This window comes from Carcharhinus amblyrhynchos, chromosome 5 (genome assembly GCF_965287045.1).
Source record: "Carcharhinus amblyrhynchos chromosome 5, sCarAmb.v2.hapA, whole genome shotgun sequence".
Lineage (NCBI taxonomy): Eukaryota > Metazoa > Chordata > Chondrichthyes > Carcharhiniformes > Carcharhinidae > Carcharhinus > Carcharhinus amblyrhynchos.
The window spans coordinates 74,091,746-74,117,702 of NC_137328.1; the positions used below are offsets into that span (position 1 = coordinate 74,091,746).

Here is a 25,957-nt window from a genome sequence, read left to right on the forward strand (position 1 = left end):
TATAAAAGGCACACACTCAGTTTACAGAATACTGATCAGAATGCAAGTCTTTACAGCTATTCAAGTCTTAAAGGTGCAGACAATGTCAGTGGAGATAGCATTAAGCACAGGTTAAAGAGATGTGTGTTGTCTCCAGACAGGACAATAAGTGAGATGTTGCAAGCCCAGGCAAGTCATGGGGGTTACAAATAGTGTGACACGAACCTAAGATCCCAATTGAGGCCATCCTCATGTGTGTGGAACTTGGCTATCAGTTCCTGCTCAGCGACTCTGCGCTGTCGTATGTCACGATGAACGCACTGGAGAACGTTTACCCGAAGATCAGAGTCCGAATGCCCTTGACCACTGAAGTGTTCGTCAACAGGAAGAGGGCAGTCTTGCCTGGTGATTGTCGAACGGTGTTCATTCATCTGTTGTCGTAGCGTCTGCACGGCCTCTGCAACGTACCATGCCTCGGGACATCCTTTCCTGCAATGTATCAGGTAGACAACGTTGGCCAAGTTGCAAGAGTATGTACCGTGTACCTGGTGGATGGTGTTTTCACGTGAGATGCTGGCATCCACATCGATGATCCGGCAAGTCTTGCAGAGATTGCTGTGGCAGGGTTGTGTGGTGTCATTGTCACTGTTCTCCTGAAGGCTGGGTAGTTTGTTGCAGACAATGGCCTGTTTGAGGTTGTGCGGTTGTTTGAAGCCAAGAACTGGCGGTGTGGGGGAAGCCTGCAATCCATGCAAGCTCTCATGCTTGTTTGGCCTGCTTTTCAACAGGTTATTGATGAAGACGAACATCTCGTCAAGGCCATCCCCACACCCCCACTTCTTGCCCTCCAACAACCGCATTACCTCAAACAGACCACTGTCCGCAGCAAACTACCCAGCCTTCAGGAGAACAGTGACCACAACACCACACAACCCTGCCACAGCAACCTCTGCAAGACATGCCGGATCATCGAGACGGATGCCATCATCTCACGTGTGAACACCATGCACGAGGTACACGGTACATACTCTTGCAACTTAGCCAATGTTGTCTACCTGATATGCTGCAGGAAAGGATGTCCGAGGCGTGGTACATTGGGGAGACCATGCAGACGCTATGACAACAGATGAATGAACACCGTTCAACAATCACCAGGCAAGACTGTTCCCTTCCTGTTGGCGAACACTCCAGCGGTCAAGGGCATTCTGCCTCTGATCTTTGGGTAAACGTTCTCCAAGGCGGCCTTCACGAGATACGACAGTGCAGAGTTGCTGAGCAGAAACTGATAGCCAAGTTCTACACACACGAGGTCAGCTTCAATTGGGATCTTGGGTTCATGTCACACTATTTGTAACCCCCCATGACTTGCTGGACTTGCAACATCCCTTTAACCTGTGCTTAATGCTATCTCCACTGACACTGTCTGCACCTTTAAGACTTGAATAGCTGTAAAGACTTGCATTCTGATCAGTATTCTGTAAACTGAGTGTGCGCCTTTATATGTTCTGTTTGTGATCAGAATGCCCCACTCACCTGATGAAGAGGAAAAGCCCTGAAAGCTAGTGGTGTTTGCTACCAAATAAACCTGTTGGACTTTAACCTCATGTTGTGAGACTTCTTAACTATATCATACATAACCATTCACTCCATCCGCCATTGGCACACAACAGCTGTGTTGTATACAAAATACACTGAAGCAACTCGCTGTGTCTCCCTTGCCAGCACCTTCTGAACCCACAAACTCCACTGATCTAAAAGGACAAGGGCAGCAGGTGCATGAGAACACTACTACCTGCAAGTTCCCCTCTAATCCACACACAATTGGAACTAAATTGTTGTTCGTTCACTGTCACTGGGTCAAAATCTTAGAAACCCCTTCCTAACAGCTTAGGTGTACCTACATAACATGGACTGTAGATGTTCAAGGCAGAAGCTCACCACCCCGTTGCGTGGGTAATAAAGGATGGATAATAAATTGTGGCCTCACCAGCAAGGTTGACATTAAGAATAAATAAAAAGAATGCGCAGGAGCCAATGGCACCCTGCCACAGGGGAAGCCTGCAATCCATGCAAGCTCCCAGGTTTGTTTGGCCTGCTTTTTTTTTAGTAAAAGGGAATACAATGAAATTACCTGCCTTTGTATGGAGCAACTTATTCAGCACTATACTACAAACTGTTGCTTGCATCTCCAGTGGCAGTCTGGAAGGAGTCATTTGCACACAAGTTGAGAGCTGCTGTTTTGTCCTATGGCGAGGTCACAAGGTTATTTCATTCTTTTTTGGGCTTCGCTACCTCAGCCAGCTAGCAAATACTGCCCATCCTTAATTTTCCTCAAAAGCAAAGTGCTGAGCAATCATCTTTGACTGCTGCAGTCCATGTGTGTAGGTACACCCACAATACTGTTAGGGAGTTCATTTCATTTTGATCCAGTGAAAGAACAGTGATATAGTTGCAAGTCAGGATAGTGAATGGCTTAGAGAAGAATTTGTTGGCAGATTTCAATCATACCTCTTTAGTGGAGACCTTTCAAGCATTGATTGTTGCTGAAGTTGAGGAAGAGAGAGTTGTTCCCTTAAAAGAATCTCAGTGTATATGGTCTGCTGAAAGCCCTTCCTTGTTCTCCCTCGCCTAGCAGCATTCCCTCTCTTCATTATCCCAGTCCTGTTCAATCCAACAAGGAAAACCTACCAGACCACCCTCTTACTTCTGGAAACAATTTGTTTCAACAAGTTTTCAAAAAGCTTTTTACATCTATTCTTAAAGTTACAAAGCTAATATTCAGAATGGACCAGGCAAGCCCGAATCCAGCTCCTCGCTTGCTCCAAAAACAAAATTCAAATTGAATCCAGTTCATGGTCCCCACAAGAGACACAAACAAGATCCAAGTTGAAAATCTTGAGCTTGATCCGACACTTGATCTTAGCCAAAGGCTTGTTTCAACCCAAGTTTTAAACAGAAGTTTTTAAAATGTATTTCAGCACCAAGCAGCCTAGTCCCTTACTGAGTGTCTAATATTTTCCATCTACACATCTTACTGTGCATCTACAGTATATTTACACACTCATAAATCTTGCATGTTCAAAAGCACTGTTCACAAAACATAATATTGAGATTCTATTTAAGCAGCCTTCATTCTATAAAAATAAATTCACAAGTTAAAAGTGACTGCATGTCATTTCACGAGAAAAGTAATATACATTCTCTGCAGAAATGTTGTAATCTACCCTTTATTTGCAAAAGCTTTTCCTTTAATCATACATCAAAATTAATTGAATATCTTCACATTTTATGCATAATTAGTTTAATAAATCTGGTTGCTCTGAACAATAACCAGTGTTGCAGCACAAAACCTAAAACCGTTCTTCACTTACCTGGGATTTTGCCAATTTCTTTTCCAACACGTCTCTTTCCCGTTCTGTATGTTGGAGTCTTTTATTGAGATCCACTATGTCTGTTTTTAATGATGCCAGGGCTGCTAAATGTAGCTGGTAAAGGAAAGTAAAACAAAATTTGTCAAGAACTCAATTTAAGAAACACATAAATCTGCTGATTCTCTGAAGTGACTTTTATCATTTCAGGGCTGCAAATTAAAGGCAGTTGTTCACCGGAACAGACTGTTCTACCACACATCTTTCTCTTCATGGCTTCATGTTATTTGTTGACCAATGGTTCCTAATTATGGCTTACACCATGGTATTACAACGACCAAGGTGGAGAAAGGCCTCAGAAATACCTCAACTGATAGTGGATTCACTAATGGCGTTACTCTGCGCATTCTAGCCATCTTATAAACTAACCAGCCACAAAAATGCCTTTGTGATCTTTAAAATATTGGTTCAACAAATTACAAGTGGTTGACCATTATCAGAAAACCTCAAGTTTTAATCAGACAAAACTAGATAAAATTAATGAAAAATGTTCCTATCAGAGTACCAAATAGTAGATCCCAAATAAATGACAAAGATATAAAAGAATCATTGCAGCACTTGATCACTTGCATGCATCTTTCACAACAGTGGAGGCTGTCATGGAATACATTCAAGGCTGAGTTAGACATACTCTGGTCAATAAGAGAACCAACCATGATCTTACTGAATGATGGAGCAGACTTGAGGAACTAATTCACCTGCTTCCATTATTATGTTCTGATGTTTAAAATCTGTATGGAACAATGGGCAGAATTTTGAACTGGACAAGCTCTACCTGATGATTTTTTTAAAACCAGCTGAATTAGAACATAAGAACATAAGAAATAGGAGCAGGAGTAGGCCATCCAGCCCTTCGAGCCTGCCCCGCCATTCAGTAAGATCATGGCTGATCTGTCGTGGCTCAGTTCCACATTCCCGCCTTCTCCCCATAACCCTTAATCCCCTCGCTTATCAAAAACCCATCAACCCGTGTCTTAAAAATATTTAGCGAGGCAGCCTCCACCACTTCAACGGGCAGAGAATTCCAGAGATTCACCACCCTTTGAGTGAAGAAGTTCCTCAACTCCGTTCTAAACTGTCCCCCCTTTATCTTGAGGCTGTGCCCCCTAGTCCTACTGTCCTTTCTGAGCGGGAAGAGCCTCTCCACCTCTATCCTATCCATCCCATTCATCATCTTATATGTCTCAATGAGATCTCCCCTCATTCTTCTAAACTCTAACGACTACAAGCCTAGTTTATTCAGCCTCTCCTCATAGGTCAACCCCCTCAACTCCGGCATCAGCCTAGTAAACCTCCTCTGCACTCCCTCCAAGGCCAAAATATCCTTGCGTAAGTACGGCGCCCAAAACTGCACACAGTACTCCAGCTGCGGCCTCACCAATGCCGCAGCAAGACCTCCCTACTTTTATATTCAATCCCCCTCGCTATGAAGGCCAGCATCCCATTAGCCTTCCTGACCACCTGCTGCACCTGCAGGCTGGGTTTTTGCGACTCATGCACAAGGACCCCGAGGTCCCTCTGCACCATCGCCTGCTGCAGTTTTCACTTCCACAGACTTTTGTTTGACAATATTAGTAAATCTTCAATTATTACAAACAGTTCAGAAGCAAATGCTCCACAAAATTTAATCATCTCTTCCCAGAGACAATTTTTCAATTTTCCTAACCTTACACTAACATAGATTTTAAAATTCATAATCAGAGTTAACCACTATTGTAGTATGTTACATTCATGTTTTCTCATTTGAAGTTCACTATCCAACTTAAATAGCTTTCATGTCTTTTGCTTGGCTCTGAGAACATGAACCATGTTTACTGGCAACTTCCAACTGCCCTGAAAAGTTGGCAGCAGACATTTTTCCTTGAATTGTTGCAACCCTTGTTCTAATACGACATCCACAATTTGTCAGTAGGAATGCCAAAATTTTAATCCAATGAGGAGTAATATATATCCTTAACATAATCCCGAAGTTCCTTCCCTAACCATTTCCACCACTGGACTGCAGTGGTGCAAGAAGGCAGCTCACCATCACTTTAAGGGCAATTAAGCCAATAAATACAGACCTAGCCAGTGATGCCCACAACCCATGACTGATCAACTGTCAACTAATTAGTGGCGAGCATTCACATTCAGCATAAGGGGTTTCATTTTAACATATCTGGTGCTGGACCTAAAGTAGGGTTGCCTGAGCCGACTGGCACCATTTTAGAATGGTTTTTCCTGCTCCCTGACCCTCCTGGTCACTGCAGACCTTCCTTGTTACCAAACATCCCAGTCACCGCCAACCTTCTCTTTGTCACATTTCCACTTGTAGATTACACCCACATTTGCAGTTCTTTCTGTTCTTTGCTGCTTATCTTTCAAACCCTAACCCAAAGCAAGGGTCCGAGAAACTTGGTGAGACATATGTTCAACAATGGCTGGAATTTCACATTGTAAAGTATTTCAACTTACAGTAGATAATGTTTTAATGTGTGTATTTTCTGATGAGAAAGGACTTACAGAATTTAACTACAAATATTTACGTTAGTTATAATGAAAATTCTTGCTTAACATTGTTTCATTTGAAGTTACAATTTTCAAGAACATAACTAGAACATTCAAGTTATTACAGTATTTGAAGGAAGGAAAATATACGTCCAGAAACCAAAACAAAAAATACTGGAAATATTCAGCAAATCAGGCAGCATCTATGTCGAGGCAGAGTTAGCTCTATAGCTGACCTTTCATCAGAACTGCTAACTCTGTTTTTCTGTCCATGTATTCTGCACATTTCAACGAGAAATTCTCCCTCAGTGCTAAATTGCTAAATTCTCCCTCAGTGTACCTGAACAGGCGCTGGAGTGTGGCAACTAGGGAATTTTCACAGAAACTTCATTGTAATGTTGATGTAAGCCTACCTGTAACTAATAAATAAACTTTGCTTTTTACGTGCAGCTGGTTCCCACTGACCAGAAACTTAACTGGACTAGCCACATCAGTGCTGTGTCTGCAGGAGCAGTTTAGAGTATACAACGGCCATCTATATTTGTATGTTGGTTGGCTTGAGTATGTCTGCTAGGACAAAAGGCTCTGCAACATTTCTTTCAATTCTTAGTGTTCAAGCCATTAACTATCTCAAGGACCTAGACGAGGGATACGCATCCCTTGTTAAAGGCAATGTGAAGGGGAAGTCAACTGACAAGACCACTGTGCCACCACAGTGCACTCCCCCTCCACCATCTTAAACAATCAATCACACCCTCCACCACCATCACACAATGGTCACGTGTATTATCTACAAACTCACCTAGGTTTCTTCAACACCACGGTGACACAATGGTTAGCACTGCTGCCTCACAGCTCCAGAGACCCGAGTTCGATTCCCAACTTGGGTCATGCACGCTCTCCCTGCATCTGCATGAGTTTCCTCTGGGTGCTCTGGTTTCCTCCCACAGTCCGAAACACATGCTGGTGAGGTTGGCCATGCTAAATTCTCCCTCAGTGTACCTGAACAGGCGCTGGAGTGTGGCAACTAGGGAATTTTCACAGTAACTTCATTGTAGTGTTGATGTAAGCCTACCTGTAACTAATAAATAAACTTTGCTTTTTACGTGCAGCTGGTTCCCACTGACCAGAAACTTAACTGGACTAGCCACATCAGTGCTGTGTCTGCAGGAGCAGTTTAGAGTATACTGTAGAAAATGAATCACCTCCTGACTCCCCAAAGCCTGTCTACTAGGCATAAGTCAGGGATGTGATGTAATGCCATAGTCTGGATAACTGCAATGCCTACTACACAAGCTCATCATCCAGGAATTACCCAACCACTTAACTGACACCCCCTCCACCACCTTAAACAATCAATCATACTCTCCACCACCATCACACAGTGGTTACATGTGTATTATCTACAAACTCACCAAGCTTTCTTCAACAGCACCTTCCAAATTAGGGACCACTACCACTCAGAGAAACAAAGTGCTCCCATACAAGTGCCGCTTGCAATTTTTTCTTCAAAGTCACACACCATCCTACCTTGGAACCATATCATTGTTCTTTCATTAGCACTGGGTCAAAATCCTGGAGCTTTCAACCTGACAGTACCATGGTGGACCTACACTTTGTGGACAAGTGGTTCAAGGCATTCTTATGTGCTGTGAATGAATTAAAAAGGAAAGCCCATTATTCTTCAAAAAGCAATACATCTAACCTTATATGTGCATTTTAATTTTTATTCAACATTTTTAAAGCTGAAAATATAGGCAAGAGGGCATAGAATTTGCATCAAATAGAAGCAGATAACTGGTACTGAGTCATCCCAGAGAGGGAGAATAAGGGTTAGCTACACTTTGGACTGTCCTGTGCTTTATTAGTGTTCTGGGCTTTAGTAAAAGATATATAATGGTCCCAGAGTTTGATGGTACCGCAATGATGCTGACGTGAGTTTGGCATAATAATCTAGTATCACGATAGAGAGCCTGAGATTCAACAGCTGTATGAAAGGTGAGCCAGAGGATTTGAATGCAAAGTTTGTCTCATGAGTGAATTGCTGATGCCTGTCAGAACTAAGATTGGGGCCTGACAATACTGGTTTTCACTGGGGGTGAGGGAGGATAAGAACATGAAAGGATCTCTCGTGTGTAATCTACTGATTGGTGTTATCCCAGGAAATCTATAAACATTACATTTGTGATTGCCTACTGGATGCATGTTAACACTCTTTTGGCTGTAAAAATTAGTTACAACTAAAATAACAAATGGAAACCAGTTTTTTTTCAAAATTCAAGTCTTCTGCTTTTACTTTGTAAAGAGCAACAAATTAAATGAAAAAAGCTGCCTCTCTGTTGCTGTGGCTCTATACTGGACAGCTGTCAACAATTAGAATGATTGCATTGCTTAACTGCCACAGTGAGGTAACTGCACACTTCAAAATTAAATCTTGTTTTTTGGAAAAAAATAATTAAAAAGAAACCAACTCTAATGGCAATATACTTTGACATTTATAGAACACAAAAGTTGCAACAGGCATGTAAAATCTTTTTTAAATATCTAATTCACATATCTAAACAAACACATCCCCTCTTCAAAAATATTTCAATATAAATTTCACCTCACTAATGATTTCAAAATCAGTTCTCCAAATTTACTTAAGATAATTCGGAAATAATAAAAGCTGTTAGAATAGTCTATGAACACAGGTGATTGAATGATACTGATGCATTCAATGACATCAGATATATTGGCCCGTAACCACTGGTCTGAATCCCGATTTACAGGGATTGTGCACCACGCATCCACTTCAGGACTATCCAGAAGTCCCGACACATGGACTAACGCGCTGAAAGCATGCCTTTAATTTTGCTTTTTAAAGCACTGCAATGTTCCCCTAACTTCTATCACTTGCCCCAATGTTCAGCAAGTTTTTACACTTATTTATTTGCACACCTTTTTCTGGTCTCGCTGCAGCAAGTAGAGGCAGACGACATTTTTTTGTAAATGCATTTTAAAGGTGTTTTAAAAATATGTAAAGCACAGAAAGTTAAAGAAAATTTTGAATTTTTTTAAACAACTTTGTCTTAATAGTAATTCCAGTAAAAAGTACACTCACATATAACAAAATGGATTTGCAGTGTTTGCAATAAGTTTCAGCTATAGTTCATTTTGGATTTGGCTCTGCATTTTAAGCAGTGTTGTATAAAATGTAAATACTATGCAAATTGAAAAACTTGGGCGAGTTTCTCTGGCCGTTCACGCCAACAGAATTCTCTGGCCCTGCTGCAGTAAATGGAGATTTGGATTAGTACCAAATTCTCTATCCCTGCTTGAAGTGGCAGCAAGGCATGAACAGACAGAAGATTCCGGGAATTATGTTCCACCTACTGGGACCCCTCATTTTTAGCACTGCTTCTTAAAATCGCTGAAGTTCTCGAGTTTTGATGTAGGCACAGAGCTGAGGAGAGGAGTCAGGCTACATCTTTGCCTGGCAAGGAAGCAAATCAATTATCCACCTGAGAGTGTGTACAGGCAAAGGACATCATACGAAACGATGTCAGAGGAGATGTGTGCCAGAAGACTACACTTCAGCAAGAAAGCAACGGGATACCCTTGTGAAATCCAAATTCTAACTGCCACGTTGCCATACCAGTGGAGATGAAAGTCATAACAGCATTGAATGTTTTTATGTTTCCATCTTTTCAACGTGGCATCCGTGACATTCACCTGGAAGATGATTTGCCAACAGAAATGCAGGAGCAGTATCGAGCCCGAGGCAGACATACCTCCTGGTGTAGATGGGAAAGCCCAAGCTCCAGGTGATGCAAGGGCAGTTCAAGATTATCTGGCAGCTGCTGTTTTTGGACACTGAGTTTCTAAAATGTATAACTGATATGTCCAAACATTCCCCCCCCCCCGCAACCCCATCTCTCCTGCACTCCTCCCCCCTTACTTCCTTGTTCGCAAAAATACAAAAGAACAGTTGTGTTTATGTAGAAAAATATTGTGTGTGTTGAATTGAAAAAATATATTTATTGCAAGAAATTTTGAAAAGCTGAGGTAGTTACTAGTGCTGAAGTAAAATGTCAAGTTACAATGTTACCATGGTATCAAAGTTTTGTATTTATAACATTTTTGTTAATAAATGTTTTCCAATAAACCGTACCAAATTCTACTCATACTTCATTGAAACATTAAAAATAATTAAATATGAAATCATACAAATGTTTTATTGAAACATCAAAACAAACAGTTAATCATAGAATCCCCACCATGCAGAGGCGGCCATTCAGACCTTCGGGTCTGCACAGACTCTCCGACAGTCATGCCCAGGCCCATCCCCATGCCCTATCCCAGTAACCCCACATATTTACCCTAAACTACACATTTTAGGACACTGGAGGGGAAATTTAGCATGACCAATCCACCTAATCTACACATTTTTGGACTGTGGGAAAGTAACCCTGAGGAAACTCATGCAGACACGGGGAGGCAGTGCAAACTCCACAGTGGCAGACATGCAAGGCCAGAATCAAACCCGAGTCCCTGGCACTGTGAGGCAGCAGTGCTAACCTCCGTGCCACTGTGCCGGCTCCAAGTTAAATATGAGATAATTGTAAATGAAGTAAACAAGGCACAGGAATACTAATAATAAACACCGAGTGCTTTAGATTTTCCACTGCCCAAAATGTGAACTCTCCTTTCTTCAACCTCATGCAATAAAGTATTCAAATTGTGGTCCAAAAAATTCTGACTTCCCTTCTTCCCAATTATATTTTCAGTCTCCATACTCTAAGTTAAAACATACAAACGCTTATAAGCATGCCACCCAAAGTTATATAATTTAAATAGTGCAGATTTAAATAGTGTCACAGATTTAAAAACAAACAAAATCTATGTTCATTTATACATATCTTCAATCATAAAAATTAAATTAAAAATTACATTTTAAATGAACAAAATTCAACATACCTTTATAATAGCAGGAAATGCTTTTGATTTTGTTTTCAATACAAAACTGCTGTTTCAAAGCTAGACCTTAATAGGCATTCCCAGTCTGGCCCGGTCATAAGGAGGCTTGGCTAAGACCCCCCCACACCACACTGGGGCCTGTGGAGATTGTCCACTGAAAGTTAAAGCTCCCATCAGGAGTTGGAGTATGATTTTTCAACTTGGGCAAGTGTGCAAAAAATTCACATATTTTTGGCACCCCTTGACTTTCCACCACAGATAGAAGTTATAATTCAGAATCACATTCTGGGTACAAAACCATGACAACCCAAGGTATCAGGTAATCAAATGAAAACTTAAAGGTAGACAAATTATAACTAAGAAATAATCCAATAGATAATGTTTTTAGAAAATATACAATTTTGTCTTTTAAAAGCTGTTGGGTACTTGAAATTTCAGCTGAGAAAATAATGGCAGTTTTTTGAGAAAGCAACTGTGGAAATTTGCTGTCAGATTGAGTTTGATATATGTTATAAAGACACAATTGCACTATACAGCTATTGTACACAATACAGGTTGTGCAAAGGCAGTGTAAATATTTTAAACACCTATCACGACATTACCAACAGAAGCAGCAGGCCCTTGTCTATCATCATTTAACTGCATCATGTAAAAAATTTAATAAACATGCCTGATATTTTATTATAATGTAATTCTCATATCACAGCCCATTCCAGAAGGGCAAGAGTGAAGTTAAACCGCGCTGGCAAAAATACATACATTCACAAAGCTTTAAATAAAAACACATTTTAAATTCAATTTATGAAAAATGGAAGAATGCCCGTTTCCTCCAAAAATTCAAGAACACGAAGCTTTGAAATCGAGCAATTTCTGTGAAAGTAATTACATTTGTTAAGAAAATAGACATTCTGCCTTCTTCTTTAAAAGGAAAATGTCACTCCTTAAAATAAGGAACTCCATTGTTTCCATATAATAAATTATTTCGAAATAATAATTTCCATCATTATTTGTTGCTGCAGTATCTTTGCTTTCCTGACAATTGCTCAACTTTTTCCACAAAGGCCACAGAAAACTTGTTATTCCACACACCTTCAACTTGCTATCAAAAATAAATACACTTACTTTTACTTTATAATTTGTTTATATTAAATTTTTTGCCTATTCTATTGATTACTCACATTCGTAAAGCACCAAATCTAGCAACGTTTTAAACATCCATTCAGCTATTGACTTGCATGCCTCCCTCACTTCCTGTTCAAACGGAGACTACGAGTTTTGAGTGACTGCTTTGACAGTGGCCACAGCTGGTTCTTAACCACAAGCCTGTGTTTCACCCCTCCTCTTTTTCCTGAGGGCCAGATTTTTCATCTGAATAACATAGCACAGCTGCAGCCTTCTTTACAAAGGTAAACACAAGTGTTTTTTAAACCAGGAAATGAAATGCAGCAACTGAGATGAAACCATACTGAGTCTCAGGGAATTAGGTGAAGGGACAACAAGTATTCTGCAAGATATCTTCTATTTTTAAGATTTTTCTTAACTCCTCATGGAAAGTCACTAAAAACGGCAAAATACTAACATAAAATTGGAAGGATTTTCAATCTTTCAGCATTTTTAGACAAATGAGAGATATAATCTAACTATGTAAAATGTCTATTAACTTGAGCATACCAATTCATATATAATTGTATAACGGGGAGGAAACCCACACAGACATGGGTAGAATGTACAAATTCCTTACAGGGTCACCCAAGGCTGGAACTGAACGTGGGCCCTGGTGCTGTGCAGGCAGCAGTGCTGACCACTGTGCCATCATGCCATCTATATACCATGTTGACGCCACAGTTTTAATCATAGCATGTTCCAAGCTAACCATTTCCAGTTCAAATCATAGCATGGATGCCATATTTGTCCCATTGAACTTTCTTCCTCCCCATCTGTCAGCAATAGAACATAGAACACTACAGCACAAACAGGCCCTTCGGCCCACAAGTTGTGCCGATCATATCCATACCTACCAGGCCATAGAACTATCTATAACTCCCAATCCCATGTACTCATCCAGAAGTCTTTTAAAAGACCCCAGTGAGTTTGCCTCTACCACCACCGACCGCAGCCAATTCCACTCAATCACCACCCTCAGTGAAAAACTTACATAAGAAATAAGAAATAGGAAATAGGAGCAGGAGTAGGCCATCTGGCCCTTCGAGCCTGCCCCGCCATTCAATAAGATCATGGCTGATCTGTCGTGGCTCAGTTCCACTTTCCCGCCCTCTCCCCATAACCCTCAATCCCCTCTCTTATCAAAAACCCATCAACCCGCTTCTTAAAAATATTTAGCGAGGCAGCCTCCACCACTTCAACGGGCAGAGAATTCCAGAGATTCACCACCCTTTGAGTGAAGAAGTTCCTCCTCAACTCCGTTCTGAACCGTCCCCCCTTTATCTTGAGGCTGTGCCCCCTAGTCCTACTGTCTTTTTTGAGCGGGAAGAGTCTTTCCACCTCTATCCTATCCATCCCATTCATCATCTTATACGTCTCAATGAGATCTCCCCTCATTCTTCTAAACTCTAACGAGTACAAGCCTAGTTTATTCAGCCTCTCCTCATAGCTCAACCCCCTCAACTCCGGTATCAGCCTAGTAAACCTCCTCTGCACTCCCTCCAGGGCCAAAATATCCTTGCGCAGGTGCGGCGCCCAAAACTGCACACAGTACTCCAGCTGCGGCCTCACCAATGCCCTATACAGCTGCAGCAAGACCTCCCTACTTTTATATTCAATCCCCCTCGCTATGAAGGCCAGCATCCCATTCGCCTTCCTGACCACCTGCTGCACTTGCAGGCTGGGTTTTTGCGACTCATGCACAAGGACCCCGAGGTCCCTCTGCACCGTCGCCTGCTGCAGTTTTTCGCCACGTAAGTAATAGTCCTTCCTACCATTCTTCCTACCAAAGTGGACCACCTCACACTTGCCAACATTAAATTCCATTTGCCATTTCCTAACATATTACCCCTAACATCTCCTCTGTACTTGCTCCCCAGCACCTTAAACCCGTGTCCTCTCGTACCAACCGTTTCAGCCCTGGGAGATAGCCCCCGAGAATCCACCCTATCTATACCTCTCACCATTTTATAAACCTCTATCAGGTTGCCTCTCAACCTTCATCTCTCCAGGGAGAAGAGCCCTAGCTCCCTCAACCTAAGGCATGCATTCCAATCCAGGCAACATCCTTGTAAATCTCCTCTGCACCCTCTCAGTAGCTTCCACATCCTTCCTGTCGTGAGGCGACCAGAACGGCGCACAGTACTCCAAGTGGGGTCTGACAAGGGTCTTGTAAAGTTGCAGCATTACCTCCCAGCTCCTAAACTCAATCCCTTGATTAACAAAGGCCAGTACACCATATGCCTTCTTGACCACATCCTCCACCTGCAAGGCTGATTTAAGAGTCCTATGGACCCGGACCCCAAGGTCCTTCTGCTCCTCAACACTGCTAAGACTCCTACCCTTGATATTGTACTCCTTCATCCCATTGGACCTGCCAAAATGGACCACTACACATTTATCCGTGTTGAAGTCCATCTGCCACTTCTCCGCCCAGTCTTGCATCCTATCTATGTCATGCTGCAACTTCTGACATCTCTCTAGACTATCCACAACACCACCAACCTTCGTGTCGTCGGCGAACTTACTAACCCATCCCTCCACTTCCCCATCCAGGTCATTTATGAAAATGACAAACAGCAAGGGTCCTAGAACAGATCCCTGGGGCATTCCACTGGTGACCAACCCCCATGCAGAAAAAGACCCATCCACAACCACTCTCTGCCTTCTGCAGGCAAGCCAGTTCTGGGTCCACAAGGCCAAAGCCCCTTGAATCCCATGCCCTCTCACCTTCTCAAGAAGTCTTGCATGGGGGACCTTATGAAACGCCTTGCTGAAGTCCATATAAACCACATCCACCGCTCTTCCTTCGTCAATGTGTTCAGTCACATTTTCAAAGAACTCAACAAGGCTCGTAAGGCACAACCTGCCCTTGACAAAACCATGCTGACTATTTCTGATCATACTAAACTTCTCTAAATGCTCATAAATCCTGTCCCTCAGAATCCTCTCCACCGACTTACTAACCACTGACGTTAGACTCACCAGTCAGTAATTTCCCGGGCTATCCCTGTTCCCTTTCTTGAAAATGGGAACCACTAGAAAATAGAAGTCTGATGAAATGTCATAGACCTATAACAGCAATCGTTCTCCCTCTACCGATGCCACCAACCCTCATGAGCATTTTCAGTCTTTATTTGCTCAATATCCTGGTTGGTGCATCTGTGCCTGTTTGTAACAGTGCGTTGAGACTGACAGACTTCTTTTCATCTATCCGTTTTAATGTCCTCTAATGAAAGGAATCTACTGTCCTTGCCTGGTCTGCCCACGACTCCAGACCACAGCAATATGGCTGACACATAAATGTTTCCTGAAGTGGCCTAGCAAGCCAATTAGTTGGATCAAAACTGCTGCAAATTTAAAAAGAAATTAAACTAGATGGACCACTCAGCATTGATGTCAGCACCACAAATGGCAACCTGTTTTGGGGATTCTGCTAAGTGTTCCGTATTAGCACGGGGGCTTGTGTCAAAATTGGGAAAGCTATCCCACAGGCTAGTCAAGCAACAACCTCACAGAGGTATACTCAAGGAACCATACCTTGCAGACGAAGTCCCAGACACCGCCACCATCCGATGGCATGTCCTGTCACAATGGCAGGAAAAAGCTAACAGACATGGCAGTACAGTGGCATACAGTCAGAAGAGACATGCGCTGGGAGTCATCTTAATTAATTCCAGACCCCATTATGCTGATCAATGCTGACCAGCCTGCGACATCCATGCCCCATGGATTGCAAGTGGGAAGCTTTCAAGGGCAAACTGAAAATGTTGCAGGAAAGACATGTGCTGGTAAAGAGGGAGGATGGGAAAGGCAGGATTAGAGAGCCGTGGATTACAGGGGATATTGAGGACTTGGTCAGGAAGAAGAAAGAGGCATATGTTAGGTCTAAGCAACTGGGAACGGAGAGAGCACTGGAGGAATATAGAGAGAGCAGGCGGGAGCTCAAAAGGGGAGTTAGAAGGGCGAAAAGGGGGCATGAAATTGCTTTGGCTGATAGCATTAAGGAAAATCCAAAGGCATTTTACTCTTATATTAGGAACAAGAAGGTGGTTAGAGGGAAAATAGGTCCTCTTGGGGACAAAGGAGGGGAACTATGCATTGAGTCTGAGGGAATGGGAGAGATCCTGAATGAATACTTTGCGTCGGTATTCACGAAGGAGAGGGGCTTGGTGTCTTGGAGGGAGCTGTAGACCAGATGAAGGAAATATCCATTACAAGGGAGGAAGTGTTAGGGTTTTTAGGTATCATAAAAACTGATAAAGCTCCGGGGCCTAATGGCATTTATCCCAGGCTGCTTAGGGAGGTGAGAGATGAAATTGCTGGGCCTCTGACGCAAATCTTTGTCTCTTCTTTGGACACAGGTGAGGTCCCAGAGGACTGGAGGATAGCTAATGTGGTACTACTGTTTAAAAAGGGCAGTAGGGATAACCCTGGTAATTATAGGTCAGCGAGTTTGACATCGGTGGTAGGAAAGTTGTTGGAAAAAATTCTTAGGGATAGGATGTATAAGCATTTGGAGCGTTGCGATCTGATTAGGGATACGCAGCATGGCTTTGTTCAGGGGAGGTCTTGCCTTACGAATCTGGTAGAATTTTTTGAGGAGGTGACAAAAACAGTTGACGATGGACGAGTCATTGATGTCATCAATATGGATTTCAGTAAGGCGTTTGACAAAGTCCCTTATGGTAGGCTGGTAGAAAAGATTAAGGCACATGGGATACAGGGACAGGTATCCTGATGGATTGAAAACTGGCTAGGCAACAGGAGACAGAGAGTAGTAGTGGAAGGGTCCTCCTCTAGCTGGAGGTCTGTCACCAGTGGTGTGCCGCAGGGCTCAGTACTGGGACCTCTTCTCTTTGTAATATATATAAATGACTTGGAAGAGAGCGTACGTGGTGTGATCAGCAAGTTTGCAGATGACACAAAGATGGCAGGATTGGCGGATAGCGAGGAGGATTGTCAGGTGACACAGCAGGATATAGATAGGGTGGTATATTGGGCAGATAGATGGCAGATGGAATTTAATCCAGATAAATGCGAGGTGATGCATTTTGGAAGGAATAATGCAGGGAAGAGTTACATGATAAAGGGTAGACCAATTAAGAGTATAGAAATGCAGAGGGACCTGGAAGTGCAAGTGCACAAGTCTCTGAAGGTGGCAACCCAGGTGGAGAAGGTTGCGAAGAAAGCTTACGGAATGCTAGCCTTTATAGGAAAGGGTATAGAGTATAAGAGCTGGCGTCTAATGCTACAGTTGTACAGAACGTTGGTTCGACCGCGTTTGGAGTACTGCGTCCAGTTCTGGTCACCTTACTACCGGAAGGACGTGGAGACCCTGGAGAGAGTGCAGAGGAGGTTTACCAGGATGCTGCCTGGTATGGAAGGACTGGGTTATGAGGAAACATTGGGTAAACTGGGGCTCTTTTCCTTAGAAAAACGGAGATTAAGGGGGGATCTGATAGAGGTGTATCAGATTATGAAGTGTATAGACAGAGTAAACAGTGGCAGGCTTTTTCCTAGATTGGAGTCAAATATCACGAGGGGTCACGAGCTAAGGGTGAGGGGGGAGAAGTATAATTTGGATACGAGAGGGAGGTTTTTCACACAGAGGGTCGTGGGGAATGTAATGCACTACCAAGTAAGGTGGTGGAGGCAGGCACGCTGGACTTGTTTAAGGTTTACTTAGATAGGCACGAGTGAAACAGGGATGGAGGGTTATAGGAGACGGTTTTTAAAAGGGTCAGAGCCTTGGGACGTTACTGGAAATCTAATGCTGCATGTTGATGTTTTGTCTCTTTTACTCTGCAGGTGTGTCGGTCCACCTTGTTGTCTAACGAGGGGCATGCACGCGGTGGGTCGTGCGTGGGCTGCTCTTGGATGTTTCAAGAGTGGCCTAGTACTTCGTGTTGTTGTGTGTGCTTAAAACTGGACCAGCAGATGGGCACCACAACAGCTCAGTGACTATCACTGATAGCTGTGCAGATACATGGATTTGGGCCAGTGTCTGTGGGAGTTTGCGCATTCTCCCTGTGGTTGCGTGGGTTTCCTCTGGGTGCTCCGGTTTCCTCCAAAGATGTGCTCTTAGGCTGATTGGTGTAACAAATTGTCCCTAAACTATTCTCCCCTGCATCTGGTTTCCAATGGGGGTACCATACGCATACACACGGGTCTAGGTAGGTGTAGGAAAATGCTTTGTTAAGATGGCGGCGCGGGCTCGTTGGGCCGAAGGGCCTGTTTCCCGTGCTGGGTTGTTCTTTGCTCTTTGAAAGAATTTTTTAAAAAATCTGTAACCTCATGGCCCAACATATCCCGCAGCCTACTATTGTTATCAAGCCTGGATCAACCTCGGTTCAATAAACAGTATAGGAGGGCATGCTAGGAGCAGCACCAGGCACTAAAATGAGGTGTCATCCTGGTGAAGCTACTACACTACACAACTTGCATGCCAAACAGTGGAAGCAGCAAGCAATAGACATAGCTAAGTGAAGGACATTAACGAACCAGGTGGGTTTTACAACAATGTTTCCTGATTACTGAAACTGGCATTTTATTCCCAATGTATTCATTAATTGTATTTACAGTCCCTAACTATCATGGCAGGATTGAACTCAAGTCCTTGGAACATTCCTCTAAGCCTCTGGCTCACTGGTCCAATAACATTACTATTATGTTACCGTTCCTATTAGTCTCAAGGTCTAGAAATATGAGCCACTCAGTTGCAACATGTTGGTTCAAATTGGTGTTCGCTGGCATTTAGGACAAAAAAAAAGCCATAGAAATATTGAATGTTACAAATCATGTCTTGCTAGCTGTCCAAAAGTAATCCCAGAGTCTCTCTCTTTCCCTGTCAACTTGGCACATTCCTCTGCTTCAAACATGCATCCAATTTTCTGTTGAAAGTTCAACGTTAGCTGCCTCAACCAGTCCTGTGATACAGCATTCCACAACTAACAATTCTTCTCGCACTCAAGTCACAATTGCAAATTGTTAACCCTTTGTCACCAACTCCTTAACCAAAGAAAATATTTTTCCGCATTTAAAACTCTTCATAATTTAAAGTCTTCTATGTTGTTTCCTTTCTGCTACAGTGAAATAGACTAAATTATCTTACTTTTATTTCATAACTAAAATTTCTCATTCTTTGCTTAGGGTGTTTTCAGCATGGTATTCTAATTTTTTCCCTTAGAGCATCCATTGTTCTCTAAATGTGGCTTAATCAATATGTGCCTTTCATTTAAGTTAACTCATTGCTCTTGTACTTCATAAAATTCAGAATACCCTGGGACTTCTTTTAAAAATGACTGTTTCCATATACTCATACTCCCAAACAGTTATGTATTTGTACTCATGTCAGTCGATTCCTCAATGATCTTCAGTATTTTTTTATTGAGCGTATGTGCCCACCCCACACTTTTTCAAAATACCATCATACTTGTCAATATTAAGTTACATCTGTCACTCAGCTACGCATATTGTTGACTTATTTGTATGTCTGACTGTAGTCTTTTGCTTAGTGAGTTTATCATCAATAGTTTCCAAAAATTGCTTTGCATCAAATTTTAAATTTATGTTGAAGGTATGGAGTTCAAATATAAAGTTTTGAAAAATAATTTTTTATCTTCACATGATCTTTTTTGAATAATAGGTTCATGGAGATTGGGTGGGTCTGACCACCAGGTAGTTTCTAGGTCCTGCAATGAGAATGGACCAACCTGTTCTGCAAAGTGAAGAGAGTTCAGAGCTAAAATGAAAGTCCAAATACTCTATTTGTGAGAGTACATGGCATTGTGTAGCTCTAGTTGGCTCATGACAGTGGTTGTCGTGATATCCTCTACATTTACCTGACAAAGGAGCAGCACTCTGAGAACTAGTGGCTTTTGCTACCAAATAAACTTGTTGGACTTTAACTTGGCGTTATGAGACTTCTTACTGTGTTTACTCCAGTTCAATGTCAGCATCTCCACATTTGGAGGCGATTCACGGGTACAAGGCATCCCTCCTGTAGACAGGAAGACTGGTTGCACCATAACCTAATGGTTATAGGATCATGCCAATGTCTGGAAGTTGGGTTCCTCCTGTCCTGTAAAGTGACAGGACCTGGCTTTGAATTCCACAACAGATGGTGAAATTTGAATTCAACCCATAAAAATCTGGAATTAAAAGTCTAATGAAAAAACAGGGTTCAGTTGGGTCACTTGAGTGTTACAAGGTAGCTATGAATGAGTTAAAGAAAGGGCTTAGGAGAGCTAAGAAGGGGCATGAGAAGTCCTTGGCAGATAAAAGGCAGAAGTCCTTGATAAAAGAAAACCCCAAGGCTTTTTACTCTTATGTGAGAAATAAAAGAATGACCAGAGTGAGGTTAGGGCCAATCAAGATAGTAGTGGGAACTTGTGCATGGGGTCAGAAGAGATAGGTGAGGTGTTGAATGAATACTTTTCTTCAGTGTTAACTAACGAGAGGATGAGTGTGCGATACAGGCTGATAGGATGGAGGAGGTAGATGTTCTGAGGGAAGGTGTATTAGCAATTTTGAAAAATCTAAGGGCGGATAAGTCCCCTGGGCCAGATGGGATACATCCTAGGATACTTTGGGAGGCAAGGGATGAGACTGTGGAGCCTTTAGCTTTGATCTTTGGGTCCTCACTGTCCACGGGGATAGTCCCAGAGGACTGGAGAGTGACAGATGTTGTTCTCCCCCTTCAAGAAAGAAAATTAACAGGAATGACCCTGGTAATTGGCCTATAATTATCAGGGTCATTCCTATTGTCCTGGCCTATAGTCTTACTTCAGTGGTCGGTAAGTTAATGGAAAGGGTCCTGAGAGATAGGATTTATGACCACTTGGAAAGATGCAGTTTAATCCGGGATAGTCAGCATAGTTTCGTGCATCACAAATTTGATTGAATTCTTTGAGGAGGTAACTAAGTGTGTGGACAAAGGTAGAGCAGTTGATGTTGTATACATGGATTTTTGTAAGGCGTTTGATAAGGTTCCCCATGGTAGGCTCATGAAGAAGATAAGGAGATGTGGGATAGGAGGAAATTTGGCCGATTAGATAAGTAACTGGCTGTCTCATAGAAGACAGAGGGTGGTGGTGGAGGCAAAATTTTCAGACTGGAGGCCAGCTACCAGCAGTGTACCACAGGGGTCAGTGCTGTGTCCTCTGCTTTTTGTGATTTTTATCAATGACTTGGAAGAGGGGGCTGAAGGGTGGGTTAGCAAATTTGCTGACGGCACCAAGATTGGTGGAGTAGTGGAGGAGGTGGAGGGCTCTTGCAGGCTGCAAAGAGATATTGATAGGATGCAGAGCTGGGCCAAAAAGTGGCAGATGGAGTTTAACCCTGATAAGCATGAGGTGATTCATTTTGGAAGCCAAACTTGAATGCGGATTACAGGGTCAACAGCAGGGTTCTAAGGAATATGGAGGAACAGAGACATCTTGGGGTCCATATCCACAGATCTCTGAAGGTTGCCACTCAAGTGGATAGAGCCGTGAAGAAGGCTTGAAGCATTTACTGACAGGAGGTTTGAGTTTAAGAGCCATGGGGTTATGCTGCAATGTGAGACCACATTTGGAATAGTGTGTTCAGTTCTGGTCACCTCACTATAAGGAGGATGTGGAAGCATTGGAGAGAGTGCAGAGGAGATTTACCAGGATGCTGCCTGGTTTGGAGGGTAGGTCTTATGAGGAAAGGTTGAGGGAGCTGGGGCTCTTTGGAGCAGAGGAAGATAACAGGTTTATAAGAGGATGAGAGGGATTGATAGAGCGGACGTACAGAGACCATTTCCTCAGGTGGATGTAACTGTTAATAGGGGGCATAACTATAAAGTTCACGGTGGGAGATATAGGAGGGATGTCCAAGGTAGATTCTTTACTCAGAGTGTGGTTGGGGTGTAGAATAGACTGCCTGCTGTGATAGTGGAGTCGGACACTTAAGGAACTTTCAAGCGGTTATTGGATAGGCACATGGAGCACTCCAGAATTATAGGGAGGGGATAGCTTGATCTTGGGATTAGGACATAGCTCGGCACAACATTGAGGGCTGAAGGGCCTGTACTGTGCTGTAATGTTCTATGTTCTATGATGACAATAAATGAATTGTCGTTATACAAAAAAAAAATCTGGTTCATTAATGCCCTGAAGGGAAGGAAATTTGTCTTAATCATCCTTACCTGGTCTAGAACATAAGAACATAAGAAATAGGAGCAGGAGTAGGCCATCTAGCCCTTCGAGCCTGCCCCGCCATTCAATAAGATCATGGCTGATCTGTTGTGGCTCAGTTCCACTTTCCCGCCCTCTCCCCATAACCCTTAATCCCCTCTCTTATCAAAAACCCATCAACCCGCTTCTTAAAAATATTTAGCGAGGCAGCCTCCACCACTTCAACGGGCAGAGAATTCCAGAGATTCACCACCCTTTGAGTGAAGAAGTTCCTCCTCAACTCCGTTCTAAACCGCCTCCCCTTTATCTTGAGGCTGTGCCCCCTAGTCCTACTGTCTTTTTTGAGCGGGAAGAGTCTCTCCACCTCTATCCTATCCATCCCATTCATCATCTTATACGTCTCAATGAGATCTCCCCTCATTCTTCTAAACTCTAGCGAGTACAAGCCTAGTTTATTCAGCCTCTCCTCATAGCTCAACCCCCTCAACTCCGGTATCAGCCTAGTAAACCTCCTCTGCACTCCCTCCAGGGCCAAAATATCCTTGCGCAGGTGCGGCGCCCAAAACTGCACACAGTACTCCAGCTGCGGCCTCACCAATGCCCTATACAGCTGCTTGCATGTGACTCCTGATTCACAGGTATGTGGTTGACTCTTAAATGACCTCAGTTGCATCAAACCTCTAAAGTTTTTCTCAGCAATAAAACCAGACAGACCATCAAGTATCATCACAGGCACTGGAAATAACAACATCCCTGTTGACCTAGCAAAGTCCTCCTTATTAACATTTGCAGACTGGTGCTGAAATTGGGAGTGCAATCCATTAATCAAGCAACAGTCAAACCCACACAGTCATATTCATGGATTCATTTCTTACAGATAATATCCCAAACATAACCATCTCTTGATATGTCCTGTCCCAACAGCAGGGCAGACCCAACAGAGATGGGAGCACAACAGTACACAGTTGGGAGGGAGTTGCCCGAGAGTCCTCAACATCAAGTCCAAATCACATGAAGTCTCATAGCATCAGATCAAACATGGGCAAGGAAACCTGCTGTTGATTACCATGTAATGCTCACCTTCAGCTGATGAGCACCATTTGGAGGAAGCACTGTATTCTGGATGGGGAGTGCTTAAATGTTCATTACTGTCAAACACCACTCCTGACCAATCTGGCTGACTTCTAATGGACATAGCTGCTAGATTGGGTCTGCAGCAGGTGGTGAGGGAACCAACAAGAGGGCAAATTGACAGCATCCAGTCCATGATACTATTGATAGGAATGACCACCGCACAGTCCTTGCGGAGATGAAGTCCTGATTTCACACTGAGGAGACCTTCCATCATGCTGTGTGCCATACCACCGTGCTGAATGAGTCAGATTGCCAACAAATTTAGCAATTCAGGCTGGGCAATTATGGGGACCTTTGGGCCATCAGCAGTAGCACAATTGTACACAATGACAATCTGTAACTTCATGTTCCAGCATTTACCTACTCAGTGATCACCACCAAGCCAGAGGGCCAACCTTGGTTCAATGAACAGTGCAGAAGCAGCACCAGGCATACCCAAAAATGCATCAACCTGGTAAAGTTACAACACAGGATTACTTGCCAAACAACATCAGCAACAAGCAATAGGTAAAGCTGATTTTGGTCTGTTATAAGAACATAAGAACATAAGAACATAAGAAATAGGAGCAGGAGTAGGCCATCTAGCCCTTCGAGCCTGCCCCGCCATTCAATAAGATCATGGCTGATCTGTCGTGGCTCAGTTCCACTTTCCCGCCCTCTCCCCATAACCCTTAATCCCTTCTCTTATCAAAAACCCATCAACCCGCTTTCAAAAACCCATCAACCCGCTTTCAAAAACCCATCAACCCGCTTTTATAACAGACCAGATCTAAGCTCTCCAACCTTGTGTCACCCAATCGTGAATGGTGGTGGGCAATTAAACATTGACCAGCGGAGGAGGCTCCAAATCTGTCCCATCCTCAATGATGGGGGAGCCATGCCCATCATTGCAAAGGATAAGGCATTTGTCAGAACAGCCAAGTGGATGATCCATCTTTACTCTTTCCAGAGGTCCCCAGCATCACAGATATCAGTCCTCTGCCAATTTAATTCACTCCATGTGATATCAAGAAATAGCTCAAGACACTGGATACTGTAAAGGCTCAGAGCCCTGACAACATTCAGGCAATAGTGCTGAAGACTTGTGCTCCCGGATTACCCATGCCAGACGAGCTATTCCAGTACAACTACAACAGCAATCTACTCAGCAATGTGATGCTTCAGCTATGTTTTGTCCACAAAAAGCAGGATAAATCCAAGCAGTTCAATTACCACCCCATCAGTCTACTCTCAATCATCGTAAAAAGTGATAGAAGGGATTATCAGCAGTGCTATCAAGCAGCATGTACTTCGTAATAATGTGCTCACTGATGCTAAGTTTGTGTTTCACCATGATCACTCTGTTCCTGACTTCATTATACCCTTGATTCAAACACAGAAAAAAAGTACTAAATTCCAAAGGTATGGCAAGAATGAATTCCTTTGACAGCGAGGCAGCATTTGACTCAGTATGGCATCAAGGAGCCCTAGAAAAACTAGAGTCAATGAAAATCAAGGGGAATACACACTGGAATCATATCTAGTACTAGGCACTAAAGGCATCAAGGGCATGCAGAGAGCGTGGGTTTATGTGATTGAGACAGAGAGTCAGCCATATTGAATGGCAGAGTAGGGCTTGATGGGCCAAAAGGCTTACTGCTGCTCCTATTTTTCATGTAGGTGTTAAATGTTGCACATATTTTCACTGTAACATGAAATCCAATTTATTTTGAAGTTTTTATCTCAAAATTAGAAACTAAGTTAACTGAACTTAAGTATTCAAGCCAAGTTTTCTTTTAAAAGTCAAACAATTGGTACAAATTGCAAGAAAGCATTAGTACTGAAAGTTCTTAGTTTTTCCTACTTCAACTTAAGTCAGTATAAAATGCATTTAATCAATGTTATACACTTGCAATACTCAATTTTACAATTAATTGGTGTAAATATTAGTGCTGTGCAAGTATTTTTAAATCATGTTTGAAACGGCAATCAGAGCCCATATGCTTGCTTTGCTCCCATATCACCACTTTCTGCTCCTTTGATCTAAAACACTGACATAGGGATGTGTTTACTAGAGTTGGTTCCACTTTTTCAATGCAAATTCTGCAGGAGTGCAGTGCTAACCATGTTTGCTATGTTTAGACATCTTAGACAGAATTCTCCTACCCTGCCCAGGGTAGGTTTGGTAACAGGTGGGAGCTGAGAATCTAGCATGAGCTAATGAAATCAAAAACCCGCTGGTGGCATGAACGCTATTTGCATCTCATGAATGCTCATTAAAACAACTGCCCGCTGATATGGAAACACGGAATATAGAAGCAGGAGTAGGCTATACAGCCTTCAAGCCTGCTTCACCATTTATCATGATTATGGTTGAATGGTGGAGCAGACCCAATGGGCCGAATGACCTAATTCTGCTCCTATGTTTTATGATCTTATGATCATCAAGCTCAATAACCCGATCTCAACTTCACCCGAGATATCTTTTGATTCCTTTCGCCCAGGAGCCATACCAAACTCCTTGAAAACATACATGTTCATAGCTCCTTGAAAGTGGAATCACAGGTGGACAAAGCGATGAAGAAAGCATTCAGCATGCTTGGTTTCATTGGTCAGAACATTGAATACAGGAGCTGGGACATCTTGCTGAAGTTGTACAAAACATTG

At 42.8% G+C, this 25,957-nt stretch overlaps 1 protein-coding gene across 6 annotated transcripts in view; it reads right to left on the bottom strand.

The window, feature by feature from the left end:
• The window catches only part of mcc (MCC regulator of WNT signaling pathway), a 192,106-nt gene that overhangs the window by 82,901 nt on the left and 83,248 nt on the right, over positions 1 to 25,957 (bottom strand). For 4 of the 6 annotated variants that reach the window (XM_080189013.1, XM_080189016.1, XM_080189015.1 and 1 more), the window contains one exon: positions 3,351 to 3,464. In XM_080189013.1, the coding sequence (XP_080045139.1) occupies positions 3,351 to 3,464 (114 nt within the window). Of the gene's footprint in view, positions 1 to 3,350; positions 3,465 to 7,424; positions 7,498 to 12,031; positions 12,106 to 25,957 lie in introns of those variants that run through there. The other 2 variants (XM_080189017.1, XM_080189020.1) reach the window with 2 other exon arrangements.